The following is a 23,746-nucleotide window of genomic DNA, read 5'->3' as shown; positions in this document are numbered from 1 at the left end:
CTGCAAAACAATGGAACAACACACTGTTTAATCAGTGATAATATAATCTTTTCATAGCCTATTATGACCGTAATCGGGTTGGTTGAAAAATTTCATTGTGATTGCTTGGTGGAAAATCGGGTCTTTAAATGAAAAAATGTTTTCCATTATAAGTGTTTCCTTTTCATAACAAAACAACAACAACAGCAAGTGATTTTTAATGAGAACAAAAACCCATAACAAAACATTATTTCTTTACATGGAACTTCCCAGGGAACAACATGATCCAAAATGCATATAACTTCTCTGAGGTAAGTGCATTTTTTAAAATGGGAAACTATTATACTCTGTATGTGTAGCCAGCCTGCGGACACAAGTCCCAACTAAGAAAAAGGAAGTCATGAAATTTCAAAATTACAGCTGCCACAAGTCATTACAATGAACATTTCAAAGTCACAATTTTGAGTTTTGTGACGTAATTATTCAGATCTTTGAAGGCATGTTTTTGCTGTTTGCTTGAATTTTCACTGTGAAAATGAAGGTTTTTAGCTCCAAATGTACACCTTTTTGGGAAAAGCTCCCTAAGAATTCACATTCTTTCTGTATTCAACTAGTTTAATATATTTGGCTTAGTATCTCTTTTCTCTTGTGTTTTGTAATGTACCAAGAGAATTTAAAATCTGAAATCTAATTTACAGCCTTAATCTTATTTAAACATAGTTTTATTTGTGGTTGAATGCAGATACTTGGCCTGCCATTCTTAAACTAAAACAGGTATTAAAAATAGCTTTAATGAAAAACAGTGATCTGTCTCTTGAAACACTGTTTTTCCTTCACTAACACAGAAATCCAGTGCATTATGGCAAGAATAGTTAATGTTATTTCTCAGCAGTGCAGAGTGCAGGGAAAACACAGTGTCTAGCATACATCTGGAACAGGCTGTTATGAGAGAGGACAGAGCATGATGGACAGAGTGGAATGAAGAGGGAAGCAGGCCAGTAGTAATACATACTTACACATATATAGCATCTTACAGATGAAAAGATCTCAAAGTGATTTTGTGTACTTTAATAATGCAATTTGGCTGGAACAAGTTACCTTATGCCAAATATGACTCCTGGTGTGACTTCTCATAGAAAGGAGACTCTAAACTAGTCACAAACAGAAAAGCCAATGCATTGCATTAAGGACAGGCAAGGGGAAAGGATCGGTGAATGACGACATCAACCAGGGACCTCAACAGCCCATAAAACCAGATGCTGCAGTAGATGCTTGGGTTGGTGCAATACCTGCGCCAAAAATGCATGGCCAGCACACAGGTTTTGGAGTGAATTCCACTACTCCCAACAAAGTATCTGTAGAAGCTGAATGATTCTTGCTTTTATACCAAATGGAAAATGCTAGCATTATTGATGAAGATACACAATATTTTTTCAAGCATTGTAAAAGGAAAAAGCCTATAATTTATTTTGAAAATAATTAAGCAAATAATTAAGCAAAAAGAAAATAATGAATTAAGCAATTCATTAGCTGTATCATGAGCTATCAAAGTTCTCAGGAATTTTGTTCAGAGTTGCTTGGCTCAGCAAAGACATTTGGAAGTTATATATGAAATACCATCTCACTAAAAATCCTTCCAAATTTAAACCAATGTAACTGCTCATAACTTGGTCTATAACAGAACACCCAGAAATGAATTCAGCCTTTTCAGAAATGTCGATGTAAGGAAATCTGAATTCCAGCCAGCAGGGCTGGTTGATGTTACACGGTGACCAGTTCTCCCATTAACAGCCGTTAAGAATTGTTTTGTACAGAGTACTCAGCACAATTGTATATTCACATAAGTGATTTAAAAAATGCATATCTTGTCATGACTGTTTTGGGCTTTTTAAAATATTTTTACTCAGTTAATAGGAGGATGGGCAGTTGATCATTTGACTGACCCTTGTGAAATAAAGATAAAATTACTATCCTCAGAACAGTCTAATTTGTCCTTTAAAACTAGAAAAATCTTGCCAGAATACTGAATCATTCCGATTAAATTTAACAGTGAAACTTAGAATTTTGTTTTTCTAAAAGGTTAACATTTTTGATAATTTTTATCAGCTCACAGACAAATACATGCAGCGTTCTTAGCCTTGCAAAATGTGGCAGAGTTCCATGGATATAATAGGATTGCTAGAATAACATTCTGTACTATCTGTATTCAAAACAGGTTTTTTACTCTTGCTCAAGAGCGTAACCACAAGTTTACTGACATTTTGAGAAGATGAATCTCAAGGCTACCCTGACATTGCATGTATCTCTTCCATTTGGTAGTATTGATTTAATTTCAAGAGTAGTACTGGACTCTTCATTTCAGAAGAAAGAGGGCAATCGTTCAGATTATAGTAGGTTTAGGTGCCTAATTCTATGTGCTCATAGTTGGCCCAGATCTCTTGCCAAAGAAAGCGCATGGAAATAAAAAAATCTTTGCTTCCAGCATATCCATATGCTAAACTTTCTACATTCTTAGATTGCTTCTCGGCTATGGGAAGGCAGAGAAGGAAAGGCATCTCTAAATTCAGCATGGGCATTTTCTCTTAATTATCCAATTATTGGAACAATGATGGAAATCCTGCAGCTTTTACTGTTGACTAGTTTGGTCTTTCAGCTGCCTGCAAAGTTTGGAAGCCACTTGAAGGATTACCTTATATATAATGTCCAGAAATCATTGCTTAGCCAAAGACAAATCCAGACTCTCAAGGCTGGAAGATTTATCAATTTCCCAGAAACACTGTGTCTTCAGATAGGATCTAATACAATGTGTTTCTCAGCATAAATATGATTTACATGATTATTATTTTCTAACCACTGTTGTTAAAATACCAACTGTTAGCCTAACATCCAATTTTGGATTTATGAAGTTTATTGATGTTTTTATGCTTCTGCAGTCTGATGTTTGGTAAACTGTTGAAAGCTGTAGTTAGATGGGGGAGTGTGTATCTAAAAAGTAAAACAATTTAATTTATTTTCTGCAGAAAGTAATATGATATAATTAAAAATAGGAAAGATTAGTATCTCTTGGCATCAAATTTTAACACAAGCAGTAAAATAAAAATTATAAACCTTACATAAAGCAGATCTCTACCCCCCAGCCCCCTCCTTCCGCAATGGGGGTCCAATAAAACCCTGGAACATCCTGAGCATAATGAACATCAACTGGATATAAAACAGAACTCAAATTTTAATGGTTAAGGATGGGAGTATCTTCCTCTGTGGTGGGAGGAAAAACTGAAAATGCCAGAACATGATGTTTATAAAGGTTTTGAACTAATACATAAAATTAAAATAAAGATAAATGAAAACACTTGTAAAAAGGATTATTAAAGATAAGATAGTACTATTGTAAGTATAATCCAGCAGCCTGGAAATTAAGAATGTCTCATTATACATAAGCAGTGCAGGGATATCTGGAGAGGTTTATCTTTTTGGAACAGGCTGAAAGAGCAGAAACAAAATACTTATTTTCCTTTACTAATTTAGGAGTTGGAGAAAAAAAATAAAATAAAGGAAAAACAAAACAAAGCAAAGGGGGCCTAGAAGAGGACGAAGAGTATTTTTCTTCACAGGTGAAGAGAATGAAGAATAACAATACCACTTTCTCTTTGTGTAATAGCTAAATCAAGATGAGGATTTCATTAAAGACTGTAAAAATAAAGAACTACTTCCTACACTTCAAAATATTTAAAAATAAAACAATAAGGGATACAGTAAGAAGTGACAGTGTCTCACTTCTCCATTCCCAACAGTCTTAACAATCCTGGTTTTAAAGTGAAATATAAATTTCTAATTATAATTCACTCCAAATAATTGTGTTCATTCAAAAACTCTAAAGAGAACACTTAATGAGTTAGCAAAAAAAAAAAAACAGAAAGTGAGGCCATAATCATAATACTGTTGACCTGAAAGTTTCCAGTCCTTCTCGTTTGTATCACGTTTTCTTACTCAACTGCCTCAAATGTTTTTCTCTATCTTCTGTGAGCAACTTTCTGAGATAACAGACCAAACAAATATTCTACCAGCAGACATCCTCCAACACCCACAATTTTCAGAAAATGCAAAAGGCAGATGAGTAGCCATCACAAAACATTTAGGCTTCAGTAAAAAATGTTAGTCTTTTCTTGTGTAGAAGATTAAGCTGTCTCTGACCTCCAGATGAGCTGAACTATAAAGTTCACATAATAATATCTGGGTTTGAACTTGTTCAATGCTTGGCAAAGACCGCCTGCCGACATGAGTCCATCTAAAATGGACTAAAATGGTGCTTCCACTGTCATAGTTCGAGGACTTATTAATAAAATTATATGTTTGAAGACTTATTTTGAATCAGTGCTCCTGCATCTGCTTACCTCTCACGGTCTGAATTCAGGTACACAGGGTTCAATATGTCATTCCAAATGTAAGTGCCAGAAGAGCACTGACTTCTAGTAGGCTGTTTTACCTTCCATATCCCTAGGACATATGAAAAGACACTAGATGCATGCATTTCAGCATCTTATTTTCGTGCTCTTCCTTTCTCCAGCTACGGATAATGTCTGTTTTTACAAACCAGTTCGGGAATGCAAGTCCTGCTTTTTGTGTGGCTGATACCTCACCAACTGTTGCAGGGAAATAAGCTTAAGTCTGAAATGAGGTGATAACAGGGAAAAAAATACTTTGTTTTCAACATGTAATCTGCAGTTTGCCTTGAAGGAGCCAGTCCTATTCAGGCTATTTACTTATGCAAGTCAACTTTATATACTTATTTAACTAAGTTTCCATGTGTTCAGTACTAGCGTATTGCATATAGAGTCGGTAGGACATTTTGGTCATATGTGTATATTTTGTTCTAAAGTCCTCACCTTCCCCTCTAGTGCTGAATACAAGCAAATCTGAGAATGAAATACTGGCCAGGCTTCTGCAGGCCAACACACAACTTGCTAAGAATCCCAACTGGAAAAAGAGAGCAACTAGCTCTTCCCTGTGCTCTTTTCTGAGTGTTTATGATATCCATTTTTATTTTCTTCTGTTATAACTGGCTTAATATCTCAAACATTCACATTGCAAAATGAACGTAATACAAATTTCTACAAAAACTTCTAATTATTTTGTAGTATATTTTTAACTGGGAATTTGCAACAGATCTTATTTTTTTCTTCCTAGCTCACACATCTTCAACTGCATATAATTTCAGTTGAGTCAATGCTAAAAGCAACATCTGGAAAATGCAACAATAAATGAGAATAAATACAAAGTCACTGAATGGTTACTCATTTTCCTCTCTGTAAGCTACTCGTTTTCCTGTGCTTAGAGAGGAATGGCTATGAGAATTGATATGATTGGGCACACACACATACTCTTATATTAATTTCCACTGCCACTTTTTTTTTTTTTTTTAAATGCAGACTGTTTAACTTCAGAACTGAATTTTGCTCAGATAGACACAGCCCAAAGATATTGCCAGGTTCACTTTGGAATGAATGTATGTGAGTACTGGAGTGTGGAACCTTGGTCCCCTGCGAGAAGATGACTTTCAGGGAATGATCAGCACACAGGGATCCCACTGGAACAATTGCCTCTGAGAAACAAAACAAAACAATCTAGCAAAACAGAAACCTCACTGACAACCAACATAGTTTCCATGTGAGAAAACTCATATGTACAAGTGCTTTAAAGCAGTCTGATGAGAGAGTAATAAAAACTGCATTCAACAGTGAGAATGTCCCTCTATCACATCTGTCAATTCCACTGGCAGACTTTGCCAACAGATTCAAAATGTAAGGGCACACAATGCAAGAAAGAGTTTGGTATACGCAGTGATAAAAATTTGCAGTTTACATTAAACAAGACCAGGATTTTTCAATTTCCTACTTTGTGGTCTTCATGTAGATATTATACTAAATGTTGTCAATCATATTTGCAGTCAGTCTGTGCTACATTTCTGTATGTGCACTCCTGTGTTTTCCCAGGTGATGTTTTGAAAATGAAACTCCAGTTGGATCAAGCTCTCTGGGGCTAATTAATTAAAACTTGTAACAGATTTTGAAAGCCTTGAAAATGATGGTCTGTAGCAAAATCCAAGTAATAAAACACTATTTACTCCATTACTTCAGAAAATTAAATAAAAAGCTGCATGCTCCTTCCACGCACCACTGGCCAGTTATCGCAATACAGACAGACTATACAATAGAAAGAGAGACTGCCAGTCTCTCTTCTTTTGCAAATAATGTCTTTAGAAAGACTGCAGGAGACAAATTCCCAGTTACAAATCAATATTTTCTTTGATGTCTCCCTAATTTTCTGTGCATATGTTTAAGCTTTCACTTCCTGCAGCAGCACTGCAAAACTCAAGAACTTTAAGCTTTAGATCTCACTAGTAAATCTAGCACAGTAAAAGTGAAATAAACACTTCTGTAAGTGACATATTTTTATACAGATTTAACACTGAGAAATACTGAAGCATTTCTATTCTTGCTGACATTGGCTAAGGAAATGACAGAATAAATCCTCAGCATGGAAAGTGTTTGCTTCTCTTCTCTATTAACTGCTTATGGTCCTTTCCCCAAGTGCCTACTGGTGCATCAAGGAGAGGAAAAAGCATTAATAACTGTTGCCTTGATGTTTAAAACAGCTTAATAATGGAGTTTGTAGGTAAGAATATGCTTTTCCAACCGCGATGGCATGTCTTCTTAAATTCCTTTGGGCCTCAATTCAGTAAAATACTTAAGCACAGTACTTAAGGTAAATCATAGCCTCAATTTCCCCTTGATTTGAAATGTGCTTTTGTGTGATTTACTGAGTAATGGTCTGTATCATTAATGTTCCCTGTCAAACTAACGTTTTTTCCTCTAGAGAAAAAGAAACAAGGAAACTCAGTAAGGTTCTCTAAAGATTATCCCACTGAAGGAGGAAACAGTGAGGTCGGCACCATTACTCCAAGCCCATCAAAGCAAAGAGAGTGTCTGAATATTTCAGAGATTTCAGTCTTAAGACTTCGACATTCCTTGTGCAGTGGTGAAAAAAAGTCAAACAAGAATTTAACAATTATTTTAAAGGTCAACATAATTAATCCACTCTAAATTGGCAATCTTGCAACTAACAGATAACCGATTTAATTAAAAAAGAGGTAACACTGTCCTTCCAATTTCCTGTTAATTGACAGCTGGTTTCTGATGGGAGTTTTCTTCTTTTCAGGTTTGCCTCCTAAAGTTTTAGTACCAAATACACATAAATCCCATTGTTCTTTTCCAATTACCTTCTTGCTGCACATCACCAAAAAAGGGGGAAAAAAAACCAAAACCAGAAAAAAATAGAAGTGGGTAACAAAGAGACAGAGAATTCAAGAGGAAGATAAATGTCAGATGTGCTCACAGATGCATACAGATATGAGCCAGAGACTTAAGTGGAGTACTGGCAGTTTATACTTAGTAAAACCTGCACAATTGTTTCTATACAAATCAACGGACGCCACGAGGCAACAAAATCATCAGAAGGCAAATCATTAATTCACTATCATATGATAAAGGCAGAAGCAGAATGACTAAAAAAAGCATTTCACTTAGATAACTGCAGTTTAAGCAAGGTTCAGTTCATGCCTTCACAGGCAAAATAACGACACAACAGCTTCTTACCTGAGCTTTTATTGGTTTTGTTTTGTCTGCTCTTTACTTGCTCAGTCCATAATGTAGGATAACGAGAAGCTATATCTAAGAAGAAAAAAAAAAAAGACAAAAAAATTTGTAAATGTTCCAGTTTTCTAAAAGTTACCAGCAGCTATATAATACATGTTCCATTTTAAAGATACATGGATACTAAGAAGAAGAAAAAAGGGTACACTGGTCTGCATTTGAATAGGTAAAATCTTTAGTCACAGAAAGGCACAAATAGTTTTTCTGATTCCATTTATAACAAGGGTTAAAATACATACTTGAAGAATAAAATCATATTTAAACAGAATAAAAATAACCCAGTGCAGACCCAAAATACGTAACGACTTTAGATCAGATTCTGATCAGAGACTTACGCTGAATGCTAAGACAGTCAAAATACACGACTATCACTGCATATGGGCCTTGAGCTTTCCATTCACAGAGCACTGAATTTCCACAGATGGAAATAAGCCTGACAAAACACCAACCACCAACCTCATATTGCTACACGATAGGCTGAGGGTAGCATTCAGGCTTTTAGCATCCTTGTTTGGCTATTAAGTTTCAATTTGCACTGTGGCTCAAGTTTAAAACCTGTCTGTGCCCTGAGTACTGGTAGCAAATTTGCTATGTCAGGAACCCACAGTTGAAGTGTCACCTCTGAACTACCCCACAGTTGAAGTGTCACCTCTGAACTACTCAATCAAATTCACTGTTTTTTTTTTTTTTTTTTACTTATTCCCAAAAAGGTATGTTTTTAATTTCTTTTCACTTCAGGAAGTCTAATCAGCTATCACATTTACCAAAGTTCTAAGGTAGAATTTGATGCTGTTCATACTGCATTAGATAATATCACACTGTTAAATTCCTATTGACACTTACCTTCTTCATCACCTTGAGGCTGAGTTTCCAGCGCAGGAGCTGAGGCATCATCTGAATTCAGAATGGAAAAGATTTGCAAGGAGACTACAATTATGAGAGTAAGCTAAATAAGTGTACATACATGATTGATGCTAATGATTTGCACATAGCCCCGGCCGGTAAACAAACAAATTTAAGCATTATTAGCATGAACTGCATAGCACAGATACATTACATCTGCAGGCTACATCTGCCATAAATGGATAGATCTTAAGATTATGGCTGATAAACTGATTGATAAGGCATGAAGTGACCAGGTTGCTTTCCAGATAGTAATTCTTCATTTTTAATGATGCACATGGATTCCTATAAATTATAATTGAAAAATGAACATTTCTGAGGACGTAATCGAGCAAATGTATAAAAGGGGTAAGCCCTGTGAAAGCAAAAGCAGCCTGAGATGAACAAGTGGTTGCAGACATGTTGAAACCTTAAAATAAAGCAAGATTCAGAGATTAAAGAAACAGAACATTGCTTGCATCATTCTTATCCTTTAGCCAGCTATCTCCATTAGTCCACAATCAACCATTACTGCAAAACAAGAGGGATGAAAAATTACAGAAATTGTAGGAGTGTGTGGATAATCTTCACCTCAGTAAAATACAGTGGAAGCAGTGCTGGAAAATAAAATTTCACTATGAGAAAGTTTTAAATTAGCAGTTTAAAATCTTTACCATGCCATGTTTTTGTCACTTAAAATTATTTCAGACACTGAGTAAATGCAAGTTAGCAGAACTTCACTGCACCTATTTTCTCATAAAAAGGAGCTAACTCCAAGACCAAGGTACCCCTCAGCAAATGGCATCTTTCACACAAAGGTGTTACGAGAATTTCACAGTTTCACAACTGGACCAGCAGAATTTTTAGGTTGTTTTCCTGGAATTTTCAAAAAAACTAGAGATTAAGGTAATTGTGGAACTTCCTTTTAATGGAGAGTTTAGAAGCTCTCTGACCTTCTTATCTCGAGGCTAATTCATAACAAATACAGATGCAATGTAAATACTGATGTGCACATAAAACCAAACTTAGAGACATGGAACGCTACCCTCAATACCTCAATACTTCAATACTTTTCACAAGTAAAGCAGCAAAAATAGGAACTTATCTTAATTGCAAAATGTTTTAACTAAAGCATAAGGAGACTTTTTTAAAGAAAGAATGTTCATCCTGTCCATGCAATGACAAGATACTTTGCCCTAATGATATCACAGACCATAACCTCCCATTAGTTTTGCTAGCATTTCTATGGTATCTGCTGGGTGTTGGAATAAGATCATCAATTAATTTCAGAGAGGCCATTGAACATCCAGTGCTTTGGAAATAAAGATATGCATTTAGATCATCAATCAGCATGTGAGATTCAGAAAATCTCCAGATTTTTAGAGAGCAGTTTTGGGTGGTAAATATTACCAAGAGCTCAACCACAAATTCTGTTTTGGGTTTAAGTAACATTTTTCTCTGATCATCTTCCTGTACACAGTTTCAGTTTGTGATTCTTTTGATCTTAAGTCTCTACCTAAAATTAAGATATAATTTTTGTAATATAACACAATATAAAGCTTTAATAATTAACAGCCCAATCAAAATTATATTCTTGGCAAAGAACTCTGTTCGTTGAAACAGTATTTATTAAGCAGCATTTAAGGCACAATTTATGAATATAAATACATGTTAAAAATCCCAACACTCAGATGCTTAACTGCAATATTAACAGTCATAAGACTGGTCTTAGGTTCTCCCCCCAAAAATGAAAGAGCTTTTCTTTTCATCTCCATCAAATCAAATGTTTGGTATGGGACATCTGTGTAATCTAAAAGGCAATAACATCCAGAACTGGAGGAGCAATGTCAGATCGTGTAGTACCCATAATGTGAAGGAGGATATTCGCATTAATTTTCTGCTTGTGCTCTGTCAAAGTGTCTCTGCTTTTCATAAAAATGTTTTGTGCTAAGAATGAAGAAGCACGTACAACTTCCTTGTTCAAAACAAAATTCAATATACCATCACAATTACAAAGCACCTCATCTCCATATTAATTAGATGTTTCAAAAGTTAACTTCCTAGGATTTCCTGGCCAGCACCTACATTCCACTACCTATGTACATAGATATGAACAAACCATTCAGTTATCAGAGTTCCCTTAATAAGAACAGGGTCCTGCAGTCAGCTAAGATTCAGAAGAAACATGCTTCCATCTCTAACACTTGTGTTTTTCAGACAGTCTGAATATTTTCTTTGGCTAAAGGAGAGAACTGTGGTGCAGGGGATACGCTTTAATCCTTTAAGCTCTGTTTCTGTTTGATTTAACGTGCAAATCTGCAAACATTCAAGCAGAGTTCCCAACCTCCAAAATTTGTAGCTGGAGTTTTTTGTTCAGCACTGGAATATTCAAAGAAAGTGAGATGCTCAACTGCAACAGATATGGCCCTCTAGGAAATGCTTTCTGAGTTTGTGTAGGGCATTTTGGAAGAAGAGACTGTCTCAGGCCTGAATGTATACTCTTGAGTATAGTCATCAAGACCAAACAAGTTTGGGGCACATCTTCTGTATCAGCAGGAATGTTGAGGACCTTCCTAAGCTTACTGGGTTTGATTATCAGTCTCACCTGTGCACTTCCAGTTAGTCCACAGCAACATGCTGAGGGACATTGGGCAGGCAGGGGAGCATTCCGAATTTATTCCAAAAACTACTACTGTTATGCTCTGTCTATAAAATATTTTTACCACACTGACTATGAAGCAAAAGCACGCATCTTTAACTCAGATGACAGATTCAGTTCATTACCCTGTGATGGTCCTAAAAAGGTTGTGATGTTTCTGAAAATGCTATTTCATTTAAATCATATGGCAGTGACTTGTTAGAAGGGAGAGGAGAAGGAGCTAGCTGTATCTGAGAAAAGCCATGGACCACCTGAGAACAAGGACATCAGCCTTTGTGCCACAGGCTTGTGCTGGAGAATAAAAACAAGGTGTGAGCGAACTGCAGCTGTGCCATTTTAGAAACAAGTACATGAGATGCAAAGGGAGGCACAATAAAGTGTCTTCATTTAATTTTCTTGTTCTATGAGCATTCATACAGGCTTCAGCAACTCTGCCCTCCCATTCATAAACAAAAAACCCCCAACATTTATATATGGAATAGTTCATAAAGCTCAAAGGTCAAAATAAATGTACTGACCCAAAACAAATTTTCACAGAAATATATCTGGAAGTACAGAAAGGATCAATTTTCTAGCGCTTATTCAATAACCTCATCACTACTAGTCTTAAAAAAAGCGTTGAGTTTCTGAACAGTACAGTGGATAACTTAAATCTGGGATATATTACAATGCTGTAAAAAATCCTGTAAAACTTATTTCAGTTATATTTACAGTGGACCAAACTGGATAGTCATTAGCATTTACACTAAGTAGGAGAAACTTCTTTAAAATTAATTTATCCCATCCTAACTGGCACAAAAATTTAGAATGTTATTTTGAGCCAAGTCTAAAATTATTTAAAGTGTTTGGAGAGTGTGAGCTTTAATTCTGTTAAAAGATATCCCCCCTTCTTTTAAATCTAAGAACTATGTTGGAGTTGCATCAGATTTTGTCCTGCCAACAAGATACACACTGTGATCTATCTCAAAGAATAACAATCATCTGGCCATGAATTTAAGCAATCACTTTAACTAATCACAGTGTAGAACAAAGGCTGGGTCCAAGATGACTGGTTGATACAGAGATAAAGCAAGAACTCCATTCCCAAGACCTTGGGACTGCAGAATGCTGGCTTTATCGAGCAGACAGAATAATCTGTTCTCCAGGACAAGAGAACAACATGAAAAAACAGCTCAGATTATGTCTATGGGAAGGAAAGTTATTTTCCAAACAGCATAAAATCCATAGGGGATTAGAGATTAGAAAAATATGTCACATATACACATATGCATATTATATATGCAAATATAATAGGAGATGAATATTCACTGATACTCAGAACTATGAAAAATCAAGGGGGTATATCCCACAGCTATTTTAATCCCTATTTAAAGGTCATTTAAGATATTTACCTGCTTTTCCTGCACCTTCTCTTTGTGGCAGTTTCTCACTCACTGAGCCTGCAATTGTAGAAAGAAATTAACCAGAAAAAAAATATTTTCATATTTAATTTTTTCCTAAGAAACACAGCTTCAACAATTAGTCTTCTTTTTTTTTTTCTTTTTTTCTTTTTTTTTTAACAGCAATAACAACATTAAATTCTTCCTTTGCAAACCAAGTATTTTAGCTTTGCATTGTGCGTGCTGGAGAGGCAGGATAAGGCATTAAAAGTCTGAGCCCGGGTTCACTGTAGGAGAGAGGTATTCTCAGAACTGGGGACCTGGGAAGTGACGCATTGCTGATGGGAAAGGAGTAACGAAATCTGCAGTCGAAAGGTGTGTTTTAACTGCTTATTCTACCGGCCTGAATACCAGCCCACCAATTTTTATTGGAAGTCATCAAGAAATGGAGAATCCATTGGTTTCCTTAGTAGTTTTTACAAGAGCTAGTTGGCTTCAGGGTTCAAAAAGAAACAATGCCTTTTGTCAGTTATATGTCTCACTAGTGCAACAGTTTGTTTGATCCTCATGCTAGTCACTTGTCTTTATATCCATCTCTGACAATAAAGTTTAAAATGAAATTTGTGGGTTTATTTTCCTCTCAGAAGGGTCAAATATAGTGATCAAAAGTTAAAAGACATATTATCCATCAGTTTTTACCACATCAATTCTCCTTACATACACCAGTATTTAAGCAAACAATACTTGACAGATACTTAAAGTGTATGAAATAATTGGGTTACATTAATTGATCGAAATCTACTGTGGATTATAAAAAGAGTAACGTTTCATCACAATAAAGATGTTATAACAGAGTTATTTAAATGAGAAAGCTTATTAAATCAAAGGCCTTATTTACCATACAGAATGGAAGGTTACTTCAGCATGAAGTGTAGACACAGGAGTCGGCCAGAGGAAAGGCAATTAACATCACAGATCTGGCAAGTCAATTGGATCCACAAAAGAGCACAGAACAATGCAACCATGTTGGCATTATGTTCTGGAGTATTCAGCTTCTAACACATATGTATATTCATATCAAAAATAATCTAATTTGGACTTGTTTCATTTTTGCACGATGGTATGTTTTTATTGCATTGTTTGAATTATTAGAAATTCAATATACTTAGCAATGCATCAGTATTAATTCAGACAAGAAAAATAAAAGCCAGTATATTCAAAGGCAGTATATCCAAAAGTGTTTGGGATGGCTTGCTATAGACTGCAATACTAATCACCATTGTTCATCCTGAAGAGGAGGCAGATGCTTGCCTTTACACTAAATGAAGAGCTTTTGGATAGTTGGCCTGACTTTGCTGAGAGGCCAAGCATGAACTCAGATAATTCAGTTTTAGAAAATACTATGCTCAAAATTACAGGTGTTTCTAACTGCACTAGAGACCAACTGATCCAGTCTTTCCTCAAATCTCATCAAATTGCAATTAACTCCATAGTTTCTCAATTTAATTTTGAGGTATAGGAGTACATATAAAATTTTTCTTGCAAATACAGAGATTTTGTTTCATTCTCATTGACACCACAGTGATTTACACCAGTTTGTGAGTACAAACAGTATTCAGCCTAGGTGTATGTGTGATGAAGAACCACTGATGGTTCCTTTGCATTGCAGAGTTATAAGTAAAGCCTCAGGTTGAGAACAATATTATCTGTTTCTATGTACACTCAGCACCAGATTTGATATTCTTCACTTTGCTATTATTAGTCCTAAATTTTGAAGGAAAATTGATAGATGGTAGAAGATAGTATCATTCACAGAGATTAATTTTGCCATAGTGAAACCAATCTCACTATGAAATTAGATGAATGCTAGGAAAATTAGGTTCAGTGCGCAAACATTAACTTTTGCAGTCTTAAGAAATGAAGAAAAATACTCTCAGAACTTCATAAAAAAAGCAATCAGTACCCTTCACTTTCTTTCATCTTGAATTTTAAACTACGTATCAGAAAGTGTATTTTTTCTAAGTTAGAAGCGGAGAGAGAATTGAGCTTATATCAATTTTTTCTAGCATTTTCTGAATATATTTGTGTATTGCTAGTTTAAAATGGTGATAGCAAGATGGATTTCCAAATTTCTAGGAAATTATGTCTTCAATACTCACAAAAAATGTTCACATTTTCAGCCGGGCATGAAATAGAAATAGCAACATATAACTTATGTAAAATTCAATACAATCTGCTTCCTAATTTTCAGTGCACTGTAAACAACCAAATCACCATATAAGTATTTTTATGGAAGGCGAGGAGTCAAGGAGACCTTTTAGATTCAGCAGCATTATTTTATTAAGAAGAATTTAGTACCATTTTACCTTTTCTCCTCCATTTGCATGGTTGTGATGAATTAAGAAAAAAATAATAAATCACAGAATCATAGAATCACCAAGGTCGGAAAAGACCCCCAAGATCATGCAGCCCAACCATCCACTTATCACAAATAGTTCTCACTAAACCATGTCCCTCAAAACAACATCCAAACATTCCTTGAACACCTCCTGGATCGGTGACTCCACCACCTCCCTGGGTAGCCCATTCCAGCGCCTGACCACTCTTTTGGAGAAGTAATACTTCCTAATGTCCAGCCTGAATCTCCCCTGGCACAGCTTGAAGCCATTAAACATGAAATCACAGAATCATTCCTTAGTTTATGGTGAAACCCACCATACAGCCCATTTTCAGTCATATGATCTCCGAGGCACAATAAACTTTCCAGGGAATATAATTAGTGTTTTGTGATTTGTGATTTTAACACATTTTCTGCAGTTCTGATCAGATGTGGGTGGACTTCAAAGGAGAAAAAGAGAAAGTGAAAGCCTCATGTCTAGCTAAAGAATATTTGATATGGAATATCAAGAAACAAGAAAGTAAATTTCCCATCCTGCTTAATATTTTGGATATATGCATGTCTGATTGTCTGACGGGGAATTGCAGGGAATAGGGAAAGTACTACATATAGGTACAAAAGAACTAGATAAATCAAGAATGGATAATTTTCCCAACATAAAAAGAACAATACAACATAAATCAAATAGTTTGTTACCTTACCAATTGCATCCATTTCCAGTATGTTATCTGAGAATAATATTATACAGACAGGAAGAGTTTTAAACATTTAAAGATAGTTGGTTTTGGACTTACAAGATGATAGCAGCATTTTAAATATGAGGTAGCAAAACTACATCACAGAACAATAAAATTTGCTGCCGTATCTCTGCAATCCCACTGGCAGAAGCCCAGAGGAGTTAATATGGCATTAAAAAAACCCTAGAGCAAAACACAGTGTTTTCCAACAATAATTTAACACCTGCTTCTCTATTTCTGTCCCATTTCCCAGGACTCCGCCTATGGAATTTCTGCAGCCCCCTTTAGTACTGATAAGAGATGAGGAGCCTTAAAAATGTCTTTCTTATGTCTGGTGTTCTTTAGTGAAAGGACTGTGGGAACATTCATCATTTTTAAGGAGCTTTCTTTTCAATGCTGTCATGGGAATGTGTTTGATTTACTCTCCTTCTCACCACTGCTCCTGCTGTAATGGAGATTATTTCCACGGGGTGGAATAGCATTCTGAGATTTATCAGGTGTGTTTTGGCAGTAACAAGTGTTGGAGTGGGAAGAAATGGGAAGGACAGAAGAGGAGCTTCTTTCAGGTAAAGATCTAATAGATAAACTAAAGGTTTTACCTCAATCAGTTGTGCCTTTTTAATGCACGTCATAACCTGCAGCTTTCTCGTCTCTAACTAAAAAAAAACCCACAGCTTTGATAAGAGCAACCAGAACAGCAGAAGGAACACAAAATTACTCACACAACTATTGTAGATACATAAAAAAATATGCATGTGATAGTTTTCTATCCTAAGAGAGAAACTGTATTAATAGTATTGGAAGTAATGGCATTCCTGGAACAATAGTTAAGACAGGAGTATATCTCCCCAACAACAGCTACCCACTAACATATTGTTCATAGTTCCTGTGCATGGTGGAACTAAGGAGAAAGTACAAAAAGAAATCAATGGTGACCTGGAAAGTTTCAACTTCGGGTGGGGAGGTGCAGGGGGGGGGGAGTGGGGAGGGAATAAATCTTATGCTAAACAGATGGCAATTTTTAACATACTGGGAAATGAGAGAGGGGTGCAGTTGTGCTTCAGGATTTCATTCTACAATATAAAAGCAAAGTTTTTCCTTATTACCCACGTAAGTTTTTTGGAAAATCTGTTGCTACCTTCTCTACTGAATGAGACAGTTTCTCCAGACAATTCAAGACAGAACTCTTATCCACCACTACATCAAAATCTCCTAGTACATCAAATCTATATCCGAGCTCTGCTGTAGCTGGACTTCTTTCCTGAGAGACAAAGAAGAAGTGGTCAGCAGTGTAATTTAAGAGCAGTGATACAAGCAGGGTAGAAAATCTGCAGAAAGAGTCCCAAAGGATCCAATAACAACTGCAAAATTACCCAAGAACTTCCATGGAGCAGAAACAGACTCTACATACTCACCTGGACATTGGAGCAGTCTACTTACTTTGGAGCTACTAAATTAAAATCAAATGCTACTACGACCTTCTCCTCAGCACTTCTGCAAAACTGATTTCCCTTTTCACTTCTCTCAAAATGAGCTGAAGCAGAAGTTTATCTGCTAGGCACATGAGTGTCTTTGAAAGGAACTGGGATTTGGTTTCCCTCCAGATAGAATAGTTCTCACATCAACCTATTAACTAAATTGAATCTATCCTGCAGCGTCTACTTGATAATAATACTACTAATAGTAAATGTACAGTAACTGTCTTACCAAAATTTTCAGTCAAAAGTAATCATCATAGAATGGCTTGGGTTGGAAGGATCCTTAGAGATCTAGTTCCAACCTTCTGCTGAGGGCAGAGCTGCCATCCATCAAATGAAACTTCTCGGGGTCCTATCCCACCCAGCTTTGATTGCCTCCAGGGATGGGGCATCCAGTGCTTCTCTGGGAAGCCTGTGCCAGTGCCTCACCACTCTCTGAATGAAGAATTTGTTCCTATTGTCTACATTAATATCCCTTATTTTAGAATTATTAAAGTTGGAAAAGGCTTTAATCCACTTATTTACAGATTCATTTCTATTACAGGGTTACCTTTTTGAAATTTTAAGTTATTTCTTCCATTCTGACAGAAAATGTGTTGCAGCACAAGCAGAATCAAAATACGTACAGTTCAAGTATTTTTAAAGCCATTTTTGTTGAAAGGATTCAATTATATCAGCTTCAAGCAAGGTGAATAGCAATTCTGGCAACTGTTCCTGCACTGGGGATTTTTCATATTTATTATCAGTGTCAATGAAATAAAGTCAAAAAGCAAATTCCTAAAAAACAGTGAACTTGTTAATTGTCCTGATGAAAGACACAGGTCCAATACATATGGCAATGAGTTTGATTTGCCAGTTAATTTCTACAAACAATGATTTCATTATGTTCTTAGCACTTTTTTTAAATTTTATTTCTCCTCTGGGATTGGCCATTCATAAGATTTGCTGTGAGTGTTCTTTCTCTGGGCTATAACACATCAAGATATTCACAATCAATATTTTTCATTGAGTTTGGATTTTTTTCCTCAAAACACTTAAAATACAAAGAAAACAAAACAAAGAAAAAAGCCCTCCAGGCTTTATTTTTTCTTTTTGCAAGGAGTTTACAAGCATGAGAGTTACAAAGTAAAGAACGATCTACTTCCACAAGTCAGTTTCACCTAGTTAGACACAAACATCATACATACAACCACTGCAAAAAATCCCTCAGTAGCTATGTTATAAAATAAACAAAGTAGATACATCACAGAATCATAGAAAGATTTAAGTTGATAGTGATCTCAGAAGAAATCAAGCAAAGCTAGCTTAAAATATTGACCAACCTTTGTGCAGTCAACTTTTGCAAATGCTGAAGGATGGAGATTCCAAACCTTCTACAAGCATCTGTTTCTGTGCTGAACAGCTCCTCCAATGAAAAACGTTCTTATTCAGTCTAGCCAGACGGCACAACTCAACTCTATTATGTGTAAGACAGTTTGTAAGACTCAGCCGGCTGAACAAACCTTACCTGGGCAACGAGGAGTTTTGTGGGCCACAGCAGTACCGCTGATTGGACGACCATTGGGAGTGACACACCAGCAGTATCCAGTGTAACTGTGGCACTGAACCTGTCAGCAATGACATGAATCACATGCAGTCTGTCAGACATGCACTTATTGTCCTGAAGCACTCACAACATGAGTAGTGCGTGCAGCTAACTGTGCACACTGGTAAAATGTAGATTGGTAAACCATCATGCACCACAATGACCATCAGACATGTGATTCTTTAGCATAAAGAGCTTACTTCAACAAAAGTGTGGTAGATCCCTCAGAATCCAGTTGAAGAGAAACTACTGAAATATGTGGTTGTTTATGGCCTATTTCAGGAGAGTGCAGGTGTTATGAAAACCTCACAACAAAGTTCCTCAAGGGACACATGAACTGTTCCTGATGCTAGCAATCTCAATTTTTTTTCCACATAGAGAACATATTGTTCACCACTGAAAGTGCAGGACAGAGTGCTTTTGCCAGCATTATTCATATCCCAAGCTGTCAGGAAGGAAACTCTTGGAATTCCTCTTAGAAATCAATTGCATTACACGTGCTGAGGGCCAATATCACTTTCTCACCATGCTTAAATCAAAAAGGATTGCCTTCTGCACAACTCCACAACTGAAATGTATCACAAAGGCAGCAGAAGGCAACCATGAGTGGAATGTATATCACAGAGTAAACATCTAGACGTGACTCTTCTGAATTCTATGATCTAACCTAAGTAAATAAGTCACATGCTTGTGCACAGCCATTTACTTGTGCTAAATATCAGCTGAGGAAAAAGAATAATCCTGTACAATTCATCCTAGTAGCACTGATACAGGCTCTAATCACACAACTTCTGGTTCAGATCAGGAATAGATCAGAAACTCCAAATATTTTACCATCTGACAAGTATTCACAGGACTACAAGAATGACTCAGCTGTCTCAGCCTTGAAGAATAGGGAGTGTATCATCTGAATAACAGTAATGTTTGGCTCTTTTGCTGGCCAATGCTGAAAAAAAAACCCAACAAGACTCAGCTGGCATAAAACGTGAGTTTTCCTTCTGTTTTTTAACATCACTGTTAGGGCAAATTGCATTTCATTTTGAAATTACATTTCATTTCTTTACATTTCTCTCTTCTTCACCCTTTGCAAAACACACACGTTATCATATTTCAGACACGCAAGATAATAAAAAAAATTTTAACCTGACTATATGTGCCATCATCATTGCATTCTGGAATAAACACTTGTTGAAATTCTTTTCGAGCTTGTTCTTGGGTGTACTTCCTCTCAGCCACACATCTGGAAACATCTAGAGAAAGGGAGAAGACATGTCAATTGGATGATGAAATGTAAGAAAAACATAGAAAATAACCTTAAGTAGAGAGAGGCAGGAAAGAAGGCTCCAAGACCACATAAAGAGAATCAGAATTATAATCAGGGAAAATATAAAATATTTTACATTATACTTTTGAAATAAAACTATTGGAAAACAATCAATTTTGGGCCATATTGTCCTAATTCGCTTTCATGATTTTTTTTTTTTTTTTTTTTTTTACTGAGGAGCATATATCAATTACTCATATAACCATCAGCTTCCTCCAACATTTCACTGTTTGTCTAGCTTGTGAGTCCCCTTGGTTTGCCCAAATATGCTCACGCTGCCTAACAGACTATGCAAAACTAACATTTTGCCATCTCAAAGACAAGAGGCCACAAAGTGAAGCACAAAGTAGAAGGACAGAACACAGATATGAGATGAAGAGATGCTTTAATTGACAACTTTGCCATTCCTGCAGCTGCCAAAAGGGCAGAAGGCCAAAAAATATATACTTTTTCAACAAATTTAAACAATAGCTGCCACTTCATGCTCCACAACATTCTTCCAGTGCTGGTGGCAGCAGCACTGAGATCAGTTTTCTAGTGCTTTGGTAAAGGCAAAGTAGGCAGCAGAGTACAGCTTCCATGTGTTTATACACTGTTTACTTCAACCACTCAGTGAACTGAGCTATGACTAGAATTGTGCCTACCAGGCACAGATATACATATATTTTTTCTTCACTTTACATATATATACACTATACAATACATGGGCAGGCAGATGGTACAATAATAATTCTGGAATAAATCACATAATGCTAAAATCTAGTGTAACAACTTGCAATTTAGACTTGGCACTAGTCAAGCAGGGGTTTTTTTGGCCACTGTTGTGGTTCATTGCAGTATCTCCTTAGTACTAGTCTCCATCCAAGACAAGGCAGCAAATTAGAAAGCTTTAACTGAGTAGCTCCTATTTTCTGAAATATTTCTACTGTCTAATAAATATCTGATATTTCAATTAGGCATTCAAAAGCTATGAAAAGACACATAATATAAGCTTTCATACCTTTTACTTTTCCTAAAAGCACTGCAAATTTTAGCATGTTGCTGATGCAGAATCAATACTTCAGGATCTGCTTAAGCTAGGCAATTTCAAGACAAATGAGAATATGAGGCAAGCCTAAGGAACTATTAATGATTTCAAGATGTGACTGTAACATCTGAATTAAAAAGATCTTAGGCATACAAACAGAAATTTGCTGCTTCTGATCTCTGCATTCTTTAAAGATTGTTTGACAGTAATTGGCCAGATCCTTTTAAGGGCATGCACTGTCCATCAATTATCTATGAAAAAGGAGCATTATGTTAATTAGTGAATGTTAGTACAGTTCTTAGAAAACACGAGGACAGATTTTCTAGCTCATGCAAGTTGCACATTGAACAGAATATGGACAATGAGGCAACACTTGCCTTACCACATTGGATACCCAAGTACCTTAACATGGTTTTATCATCTACTAGTCCACAGGAGTTACTCGGTCAGGCACAGGTAAGACAGCTAAATTCCCCTTCCTCCAGCCACCCTCCCTGTGCTAGCATCACCAAGCTATGCACGCAAAAAGCTGACATGGAAGCCTGGTGCAACTGCAAAATTCAACTGTACAGGGTGAATTCTTCACTAGTCATCTCCACCAAGCATCAGGTAAATTTAACCAAAAAATTCCCTTCAGGTCTAAGCAATCTGGTGTGGGAAGTGTAGCATAATGACAATATAAACTAGTTCTCAGAATCCATGCCCTGTGTACACAAAATTGGGCCCCTCTAATTCTAATCTTCGTTTTGATTTCCCTTCTGATCTTGGACTTGTGTGCCTTACTTCTGTGCATTAGTTTTTCTTTTCTAAATGAGATTTTATTTATCTCTCTCAGGAGCATTATGAGAGTCAGACAGTTCATATTGGTAATGTGCCCAAAGAACAAACTGTCTCATTTATAAAAATTAAATTTCAGTCTCAAACAATATTAATTGTATTATGTTGTTTTACGACAGAGATTTACAGGGATGTATTATCATTTAAAATGGACAGAAAAGTTCAACCATCCAGAAATTTGAGAGAAATAATAAGGAACTGAATTAATTTGTTCTCTGTTACTTTAACAACTTGTTTTCTCACGGGAAAATTACAGTCAATGTGCTGTGCAGCTCAGGTAGTCTGCTAAAGTATGCACTGCCAAAGTATGGGGTTAAAAAAAAAAAGGAATGAAATACTTTAGGCAAGCTTTGGTATCATAAGCCTTATTCTGAGCATGGTTTGGTTATACAGTACTTAATAACATGTGGTTTTAATGTAGCTAGTATTTTAACTGAAAATAAATCAGTTCTTTGTTGGACCTCTGTCCTCGTTTTTCTAGAATGACATGTGGTTTAAATGTCTAAAAGGGAAAGTGATATAAATTCCATCACATAAGATTTCTGCAATAGTACCATCAGGATTGTAAATTATCTCCAATATATGAATTATCCTAAAAACATGCCAAGGCAAAAGAGACGCTCTCCAAAACTGTCCACCACTTGTTCCTAAATAGCTTGATGTTCTAAAAGCCTCCTATTTGTGGATGATCTAATATGCTTTAAAATCAACAATGACCAAATTTAATGAAATATAAAATTCAAGTCTGAACCCTTGTTTTGTGTTATATAACCATGGAAACATTTTAAAGCTGTTGGGCATTACTATGCTTCGGAATACCCATGAGGAAGCTCTTTTATCAAGCTGAGCATCTGAAACTGTGTGTAGCCAAAACATGATTCCCAAATCTGCTTTTTTATTTCATCGATGTAGTACCATAGGGGAATAACTTTGAGACACAGAGATGCAATCCAAACCTTTTGAAGGAATGTAACAGGAATGTCAAGTTAAAAAGAAGACGTGTAAAACACTCTTCCTCAGAATATTAATGGATGTTAGGTTATTTATTCAAAGGTGCTAACTTCCTCCCAAATAAAACATTACTGAAGCCAAAACAAGTTGTTATGTTATTATTTAGGATAACTTTATAAGATTATATCTGATCACCTCATTTTCTGCCCTGGTTGTAGCATATTCTGAACCTACTGCCTGGTTTCAACCAGATTTTCTAAAGGAAAGAAAGAATTCAAGACACTTAAGGGCTAGACTTTTGTAACAGCTGAAAAAGGACAAGACAATGTATATTTCTGCTGTAGCTGGAACTAAGAGTGAAACGTGAGCTCACATCAAAATATCAGATGAAATAGATGTAGCTCCTAACAGGTCAAAGTCAGTGAGGCATGATATCCTAACTATAGGGAAAATAAATTTCACATGGCCACTGCTCATGCTCATGAAGAAAAACAATTCTGGGACTCACCATGTAAAATCCTTTGAGTGCAACAAGCCAGTTCTTACTGAAGGTTCCCCTTGTGCACCTGGCCCAAGTATAATGAATATGACTCATAAGCATCTCAAATTAGTAGGATGTGTCTAGGCAGAAGTGGCTTGTCAGAAGGTTTGTAGGAACACTGACATCTATGAGGACCACAGTACAGTCTCTCACATACAGATTCAATTTTCCTCTTTGTCTAGAACAGGAATAATTTAGGTCAGATCTCTTTTGAAATAAAGACCAAGATGTCTGAAAAAAAATGGCTGAAATGACACATT

At 36.2% G+C, this 23,746-nt stretch overlaps 1 protein-coding gene across 5 annotated transcripts in view; it reads right to left on the bottom strand.

Annotated features, from left to right (window-relative positions):
- Positions 1-23,746, bottom strand: part of SMOC2 (SPARC related modular calcium binding 2) — a 131,252-nt gene that overhangs the window by 54,709 nt on the left and 52,797 nt on the right. For 3 of the 5 annotated variants that reach the window (XM_048935772.1, XM_048935771.1, XM_048935773.1), the window contains exons 3-7: positions 19,950-20,056; positions 18,729-18,828; positions 12,621-12,668; positions 8,532-8,615; positions 7,632-7,706 (exon numbers count right to left, since the gene is read on the bottom strand). In XM_048935772.1, coding sequence (XP_048791729.1) covers positions 7,632-7,706; positions 8,532-8,615; positions 12,621-12,668; positions 18,729-18,828; positions 19,950-20,056 — 414 coding nt within the window. The remainder of the gene's footprint in view (positions 1-7,631; positions 7,707-8,531; positions 8,616-12,620; positions 12,669-18,728; positions 18,829-19,949; positions 20,057-23,746) is intronic. The other 2 variants (XM_048935775.1, XM_048935774.1) reach the window with 1 other exon arrangement.

This window comes from Lagopus muta, chromosome 2 (genome assembly GCF_023343835.1).
Source record: "Lagopus muta isolate bLagMut1 chromosome 2, bLagMut1 primary, whole genome shotgun sequence".
Classification (NCBI taxonomy): domain Eukaryota; kingdom Metazoa; phylum Chordata; class Aves; order Galliformes; family Phasianidae; genus Lagopus; species Lagopus muta.
The sequence above is the reverse complement of the archived record's forward strand: the minus strand, read 5'-3'. Positions and strand labels throughout refer to the sequence as shown.